This window comes from Mus musculus, chromosome Y, assembly GCF_000001635.26.
Source record: "Mus musculus strain C57BL/6J chromosome Y, GRCm38.p6 C57BL/6J".
Taxonomy (NCBI): domain Eukaryota; kingdom Metazoa; phylum Chordata; class Mammalia; order Rodentia; family Muridae; genus Mus; species Mus musculus.
The window spans coordinates 67,039,760-67,048,829 of NC_000087.7; the positions used below are offsets into that span (position 1 = coordinate 67,039,760).

General features: G+C 37.9%; 1 protein-coding gene across 1 annotated transcript; it reads right to left on the bottom strand.

Moving 5' to 3' along the window:
* Positions 1-5,983: 5,983 nt before the first annotated feature.
* Ssty2 (spermiogenesis specific transcript on the Y 2) lies at positions 5,984-8,313 on the bottom strand. Its single transcript, NM_023546.3, has 2 exons — positions 8,203-8,313; positions 5,984-7,088 (listed from the first exon to the last, which is right to left on the bottom strand). Exon 2 carries the CDS (start codon positions 6,805-6,807, stop codon positions 6,124-6,126), a length of 684 nt encoding a protein of 227 aa, NP_076035.3. The 5' UTR covers positions 6,808-7,088; positions 8,203-8,313; the 3' UTR covers positions 5,984-6,123.
* Positions 8,314-9,070: the final 757 nt, after the last annotated feature.

Here is a 9,070-nt window from a genome sequence, read left to right on the forward strand (position 1 = left end):
TATTGGCATTACTTATTTTTATGGAAACATATCCCTTATTCCTGATTTAGTTCAAATCGTGGGAAATGTTGATGTATAATTAATTCCTATTCATAATGGGATAATACAGAAGTCAACAATATTGAATCCATTGTTCCTTGGAGCTGAAGATTTTCCATCGATTTAGTAAAATATAAATATGATTTTAAAAGAAGGCAACACCCTGAAAAAGTCTTATTTTCATCTTTTCATTATTTACAGACCATTCTGTGGTATAAATAGGAATCTAGAGGAAGAAAGGTGTTTAAAGTCACTGACACACACACTTAACTTAGGTTTCCTTTGCACAGGAAGAAGATATATCAATCCTCTATATATGGAGAGTTTCTCCAGGACCATTAATATATAAAAGTCTTCAGGTCTCTAGGTTAAAACAACATTGCTTTTGCCTATAATTTATGCAAAGTAACCTCTTTTATACAGTTATCATATTGATGTGTGTATGCATACAGAATTATACAGGTAAGTCCAGAGGATAGGGAAGGGTATACTGTTTTCTGCTACTTCACTCCCTAATTTTCCCCTTATGACAGGGTTTCTTGCTGAGCTAGGAGTGAGGCTGACATTCAGGAAGCCACAGTCATTCTTCTGTCTCTGCCACTCCAATTCCTAAGCACTGGTGTTTAGGTGAATGTTTGACCAAACTCTTGGCTTTACCACTGGGCCATCTCCCTAGATTCTTCTTTATTTTAAATAACCTCTGGATGACTTTTGCCCTCAATGTAATGAAACTGCTCTATAAGAATTTGTTATTTAGAAGATGGCAATATAAGTGGTCTGTGTGTGTTCAGTACATGGTATATTAAGAACTACTTTCCTTAATACCTTGAGAATTGCATACAAATATTTTGATGGAATTTACTTTCCAATTATTTTAGTAACTCCTCCCAGAACAAAACCTGTCCCACTCCCACCTAACTCCTCCTGCCAACTTCATATCTCGTCTTCTCCCCTTTGTTACAACCCATTCAAATCATTTGTGTTTCCCATAAACTCTTAGACATCTGGCTTCCAGTAGAGCATGAACAATCTATAACCTTCAAAGTCAATACCTTTGATGAAAACTTACTATTCATCCTTCATCTACTCTCTATACCTTATCAGATAGCGATAAGGGATAGTGAGCCTTCCCATTCAGTGATGGAAGACAGAATGTCCTGATTTTGTGCAGAAAGACACAGTTTTTCTCTTACCTCTGTGCCTTACAAGATTTTCATTCTCTTCCTTGAGGATTTCTAAGTTTCAGCTCCTCTACTTCTTGCCTCTTTCTGTGAGTATTTGTGAATATGCATGTGTGTCTATATTACAGATGTCTCAGTATATATACAACTCAACTCATAGTGGGATTTTGCAATTAACTGCTGGCACTATCTCACACTAGACCATATTCCTTAATGCAGACTTGGTGTGGGTAAGTACCAGAAAGGAACTGGAGATTGCTAGATATCTTCAGAGTTAGTTGTAGTATAGGTGAAGTTTAGACTTCTGACCTTACATTCTGGCTAGCCCCTATGGGATTAAGATGCATGGATAAGGGATCAAGATCCTGAACTTGGATTGCATTTTTCTCCTTTTTGAACAAAACAGAGATATCCTTGAAGAGATAGATGGATCTTATCACTTTGTTTCAAATAAAGAATTCTGTGGTTAAATTGTTTTGAAATGTCAGTCATGGGTCTTAGATGAAGGCTTTGGTCCACAGTACAATGTTCATAGGTAGTACAATATGCACTCTGAAAAGTCATTGGAACATGAGGGCTTTAATCAATGAGTTAATCAATCAATGGATATACAAGGAATGGGTAAGAAACTTGTAAATGAACGCGGTCATTTGGACATGTCTTCAAAGCTGTTTATTGTCTTTGGTCCCTTCTTGTGTTAATGCTGACTAGCTGCCAATAATTTGAACAATTGTGCTGCTTCATGCCCCTTTCATATTCATGTGATCATGGATCCTTCTTTCATTTGTGATAGTAACATGTCAGGTTCAGAGGAAACATTGCTTAATTCTTTAATTTTTTTTTCTAGAAACGGCATGCTAAGTGTAGAACCAATGTTACCTAGTTGTTGTAGTTGGAATATTCAGCCATGGTATCTGTTGTCTTTGAGACTCAAGAACTTTGCTGCTACCCACACCACTGGTCTTTCTTCTGAATTCACTATTGTATTTTAGTAGATTTCAATATCATATGAAGTACCAGAAAATGAGTGAAAAATGACAGTGGTGAAATGTGTTTAGAATCATTAAATTACACACTTAAAAATAAATAAATCAATGGATTTATTTAGTATATAAATCAAACTCCAATAAAACTTCTGAAAAGGCTTAACCAAATGTGATGCTTCTCATGTGAGTTGTTATTTGTCATAGCACCTGTGATTTAGCTGTTAATAGTAGTGGGTTTTATTACTTATGAATCAGACACCAATACATCCATGAAGGGGTTACACTCCATTCCCTCAGGAGAAAGAAATCAATTAAAAGTCATTGGATTTCTTGATGAGAATTTTTCTGGTCAAAGCTGAGTTGGCAGGAAGTTGGACAGACTGGGGTGTCTCCCAGAAAGTGTAACACAAATTAGAATGTAGGTGTTGTGAGGCTATAAGGCATATTCACTACTTGTCACCTATTATTGAGTATTCTTGCTGTTGGAGGTACTTACCCTTCACTTCTGCCATGGAGGGAAGTGGGTCTACACCCAGGCAGAATGAGGAGATTGTGATGAGTAATGTTTGTGTGGGTTATGGAGCAGGATAAACCTTAATGTGCTGGGATTTTATTTATCTCCAACTTGACAATCTAGCGTCACCTTAGGAGAGAGAACAATTGAAGAATTGTCTCTATTCACTTGGTTTTTGGGTAAGTCTATGGGACATTTTCTTCATTGATGGTCGATGTGTGAGGGTAGGCAACTGTGGGTAAGCTCATCAGTAGTCATTTATAAAAGGAAAGCTTTTACTCTGTATTTAAAATAAAATATTCGATCAAGCCACATGATTTTTGGTGGTTTGAATAAGAATATACCCTATAGATTCATATATATGGATATTTACTCACCAGGGATTGGCAGTGTGTTTAAGGATTAGAAGGAATGAGAGAAGATGTGGCTTCATTGGAGGAAGTGGTTGTGTCAATAAGTGTGGTCTTTGAGTTTTCAAGAAACCAATGTAATGGCAGAATATCTGTTTCTGTCTAAGGATCAATAGTTCTCTATTGCTCCAGTGCTGCGGTCACTGACTTGATGTTTGACTAAACTTCTGTAAGTGTAATCAAGCCCCCAGTTAATGCTTTGTTTCATAATAGTTGTTTTATCCATGATGTCTCTTCACAGCAATAGAACAATGACTAAGATAGGGTCAAGCAATAAGCACTCTTTCCTGGTAATGCTTCAAGTTCCTGTTTTGCCTTCCTTGGTAATAGTCTGTAACATGTAAGCTAATAACCCTTATATTCCCAAGTTATGTTTGATGTTAGTATTCTTCAGTGTGAGAAAGAAGCAAACTAGAACAATTGCATGTCATTATATACATGAGAATATCTTACCTTTAAATTAAAATAAAATATCTACACATTATTTATCCTTATAGGATAAGTGACAGTGGTAGTATTAGATATTTTGTTCCTCTAAGAAATTGTCTTACTTAAGGTTTCTATTGTTGTAAGAACATACCATGTCCAAAGAGCTAATTCCATAGCAAAAGTTTTATTCAGCTTATATTCCACATTGCTGTTCATCATCAAAGTAGTTTGGAAAGAAACTGAAACAACACAGGTTCCTGGAGCCAGAAGCTCATGCATAGGCCATGGAGTGGTGATGCTTATTGACATGCTCCTTAAGTCTTGCTTCCATAAGGAGCACAAGACTACCACCACAAGAGTGTCCCCACCCACAATGAACTGGGTCCTCTCCCACCAATTAAGAAAATTCCTAAAAGCTTGATCTTAATGAGGCATTTTCTCAACTGAGGCTCCTCCTCTTGCAAGACTCTAGATCTTTTCAAGTTGCTATGAAACCAGTATGGCACTCTGAATGTAGTTGGCCTATGAGGAGGTGTGGCCTTGTAGGAGTGGGTGTGGCCTTTTTGGAGGAAGCATATCACTGTGAGGCTTTAAAGCTCTGCTCAGTGTGGAAGACAACATCCCTGCATGCAGAAGACTCTAAGCTTCCTCTCCACCACTACATATGCCCAGACACTTGCATGTTCACTTCCTTGATGATAGTGGACTGAACCTCTGAAACTGCAATGAAATGTTGAAAAGCCCTAATGAAATGTCTCTAATGAGTTGTCTTAGTCATAGTGGTTTTTCACAGCATTGAAACCCTAATTAAGACATCCAGCTAGCATAGAAACTCTCCCAGATATCAAAATTAATCAACAATAGAGAGTATTTTCAAGTCATTTGGCATTCAAACTTATTCTAGAGAAAAAACACAAATGATTGAGTCCATGACAAGCCTGACTAAAAACAAAAACAAAAAACAAAACAAAAACAAACAAACAAAAAACAAACAAACAAACAAAACAAAAACAAACAAAAAAACCTACAACAACAATAAAACCAACCAACCAAACAAACAAAAGAAACACTCAGAGTGCATATGGGACCCATTAAGACCCCCATGAAGCACAGGGGCTACTCAGGAGTAGTGACCAACATATTGGGCAACCTCATAGAGTTTGAAACCCATGAGAACTGGCATAGAAAAGAGATCAGCACATATGCATTGAGTACACCTTCACTGTTTTATGAGAAGGAGGTCACACATAAATTTGAGAAAGGAATTTATAGGGAATAGACAGGCTGAAATGGTACATAGGTATGTTGGGAGTCAGATATTTGGAGGAGAGCCAGGGGAACAGGCCAGTGGTGAGCTTTTTGATGGTCATCTGGGGCACTCAACAGAGACCTCCAAAAGATCACAGGATTCATCCCAGGCAAAGATTGCACAGGGAAAGAACTCAGGATCCACGCCCCACCATATATTATCTCACAGTTTATTCATTTTCTCTTTTAAATTACTCTTTGATCTGATCAGCTGGCTATTTGTTAAGAAACCAAAGAACCTAATGTGGATATGCCCAATTTTAACTATTTGCACAAAATTTCTATTCTTCCTGGGTCTCCTGCTTCACATTTTGAGAACTTCATCTTAGAATTCATTTGTCCCTCAGTGTCCTCTAGTCCTTTGTGTGTCCTTTATTGTTTTTAAAGGTCACCATCAATTTAATCTTTCTTAACTTCTACCTGGTCTCTTTTCTGCATGTTAATATTGGATTTCTTAAAAAGATATCTTAATGGGAATAGAGAGATGACCATGTTGTCAAGAGCACTACTGTACCGCAAAAAAAACTGGATTTGTTTTCTTGAATTCATATCCAATGGTTAACAATCAGCTTTAATGCCAGCTCCATGGGATCTGACAACTCATGTCTCTGTGGTCACCTATACTCTCAAGCTCATGCCCTACTCCCACCCATATAAATAAAGATAATAAATCTTAAAATGAGAGACAAGTTTCATTTGGTTTCATTATTCAAATGAAACCTTATTTTGTCTGATTTCTGAATCTCTTTGGATCAGTTTTCTGGGTTGCACTTTGTGTAACAAGGCCACATTCCTTTTATCTATCACTCTTTCCCCAACTTGTTGTTTCTCCCTCAGACTTCATACCAGAGATTCTATCTATGTCCTGTCTTTCTCCGCTTCTTCCTAAAAATCCATTTTTTGCTGCCATCCCTGCTCCTCTAAGTCATATCTCCAATTCCTTGCTCACTATGCAGACCACAGAATCTAAGTCCTGTCCATTTTAGCCTGTGTGATATTAGATGTATGCACTGTTCACAGCCTGCATTGCAACTTTCATCTTCCTTTGATGTTCTTTCTACCATAGTCCATCTCTTCCAACAAAGTGTTCACTAAAAGCATGTCATGTCACACGTATTAATTTTTAGAACAAAACAAATTTTATTGACAAAGATACTGAGGTTGTCAAAGACCCATAGGTACCCAACACAGGAAAACAAACATTTTTTTTTCAATCCTATAAGTTTACATTTCTGTACTTTGTGATTTTTTTCAATTTAAGTGATATTTGACACCAGAGTATAGACATAGATATGGAGGTCACCGAGAAATTTGATAAAGTACACAGTAGGATTGGCTAGAACTTTGTAAACAACCTTTCCGAACTTTTTGGATCCATCATCTCTGGTGTACTGCACCCAGGAACCTATTAAGAAGTCATTGTCATCACCTGATCTCACCCCAGCCAGAGGGGTCTCTGGAATGATGTGGAGGTTACCTTCCTTGTAGTCATCCAGGAGCTGATAGACGTAGAGGACCGGATCCTTCTTGTAGGAAATGTAAAAATAGTCCTGTAAGAATGGCACCTGGGCTAGCACCATCCCACTCCAGTTGTCCTCAGAGCCATCTTTCCCCTCAAATTTGTGTTGTACCTCTCTGCCAACCAGTGCGCCTGCGAGGTGGACCTCCCTCACCTGAGGAAAATCTACTTTGTGAGGCAAGACCTTAAGATTTAAAATCCTCTCATCGCTGTGGAGCTCCTGTCCGTAGACACTGTCAATTCCGTCATACTTCACCAAATAAAGAGAAGGGTTTGTTGGCAGTTGACCTAGAATGATGGCCTTCCAATGGGTGACAGGCTCATTACCTTCCTTCCACCCGTGAGAAATTCTGCAGCCAACAATATTCCCCAGGGCCTGGGAAGAATGCTTCCTCCTACTCTTCTTCTTGAGTGATGTCATGCTCAGACTCTTCAGATGTATTGTCTTCTACCTGGCTGTAGACCTGTTGTGGTAGATCACACTGTCTTGTGGCTTCCATTCCCTTCAAATATCATACTTGCTCATTGCCTGGGACTGAAGATCTTGCCCGTTTAAACCAGACACAATGCTGTTGCCTCTGTCATATATATGAATTCCTGATGGGCAATGGTTATGGGTTGAGAGTGAATGCTGGACCAAGACTCTTCTCTAAGAGAACTTCTGAGCAGGTGAAGAAGATTATGCTAAACAGATTTGAGCTCCTAAAATTAATTTTATAAAAATAAGAAGTTAATAAGTCAGCCATGGTGGTACACACATTTAATCCCAGAACTCAGAAGGCAAGGACAGGCAGATTTCTAAATTAGAGACCAGCCTGGTCTACAAAGTGAGTTCCAGGGCAGTCAGTGCTATAGAGAGGAACCCTGTCTCAACAACAACAACAACAACAACATCAAGTAAAAGAAAACAAACGAAAATCAAACGAAAAACAAACAAAAGAGAAATTCAAACAAAAAATAACAAAACAAACAATCAAATGGAGAAGTTAATAGGAAGTGGTAGTGACCCATAACTTTAATCATAGTACTCAAGAGGCAGAGTGAGGCAGACCTTAGTGAGAGAAAGACTAGTCTGGTCTACACAGTGAGTTTCCTGACAGCCAAATCTAAACATACAGAAACTCAAATAAAATTAACCAAGCAAGCAAACAAACAAACAAAGAAACAAAGAAACAAGGGAAACAAGGAAATAAAAATAGTGTAATTAACAAGTAATTCTCTAGAGCTCAGAATAACATACTCAGATCAACATTTATTTCTTCAGACCTGAGTAAATTTGTCTCTGATGAGGATCCTCTCCTTGAATTTCTATGTCAATTTAGGTGGTGCTATGACAATTACCCCCAATGATCAAGAAGAAGAGAAAAAAAAAAAAAAGGCCAGAGTGGTCACCATGATTCTCTTGTACGCGTAAGCTCTGAGCTAAGTTCTTGCATTCACAAATATCTTCCCAGGGACACAGCACACCACTGTCCTTCTTTATTGTTTCTCCTGACCCAGCTTCAGAATTATTCGATGAAGCCATTGCATCACTGAACTCAAGAACAACTCAAAAAGTCGAGGCAATATCAGCCTTTTAGAACTAATAACTTCTAACATGCACATGGACAAACAGGAGCTTTGGCATTTTAGTGGAATTGTGATCTAGATATGGTTAGCAAGGATAATAAATTCAGGAGATAAACTAACCTAGACCATTCATCTACCTTGCTAATAAACATGGGGAAAGTAGAATGTACAGTAACTCACTGTAGGAGAGAAAATTTTTAGCTTTCTGTAGCTATGAGGGTCCCAATTACTTCATAAATGTACTTACCCATAGAAAAATATCCTAGTCGTCAAGATCTCCTGATACAGACCAGGCACCAAAAGCCTGTGGGAAAAAATGACCTGGCTTTGACACACCACTGTGAAGATAGTGAACTCACCTTGAATGGATTCTAGCGCCTCCAAGTGGAATAGATGCGCAACCTCCAGCCAGTGCTCTGTGACATCACCCTAGTTCAGCTTACATCATAGAACCCCTCTCAGGCTGGTTCCTTCCCTAGTTACACTCAGAAACATTCAGCATCTCGAATTTACCTTTTCATATGGCCTCCTAGAAATAATAAATGAAATCCCAACTGAAAGGCCTGATGATCTGAGTAATATTCTGCCAAAGAATTACACCCTTGCATGGTTTTTATTGTTTGGTTGTTGAATTTTTATTTATTTGTTTGGTTTGTGTTTTGTTTTGTTTCATTTTTGTTTTTATTTTTGTTCTGAGAAAGTCTTCGGTTTCTGCCTTGACAACATCCATGGTGGTTATTTTTCATGTTCCAACCTTTCCCTTGGTTATCTTTAAGCTGTGCTTCTTATCATAAATATTGCCAGATTCTTTGAGGCAGCACACTGGATAGCACACCAATTTTCACTTTATGAAAACCCACAGTTAGAGGAGGACTATTTTTATGCAAACAAACCTGGAATTTGACAGGGTTAAATGACATGTATTGAAACCAATGGCAATCATGAATTATGGATTCTTTGGAAAGTAAGAGGACAACATAGATCTTGGGCATGCTTACAAAGTTGTGATAAAATTAAAAAAAAAAAAACCTGATATCTCCCAGTCATATTTTAAAGGTTTTTAAAATTTACCAGCACTTCTGATTATAAGTAATTTCATAGATTAAATGCAGTAA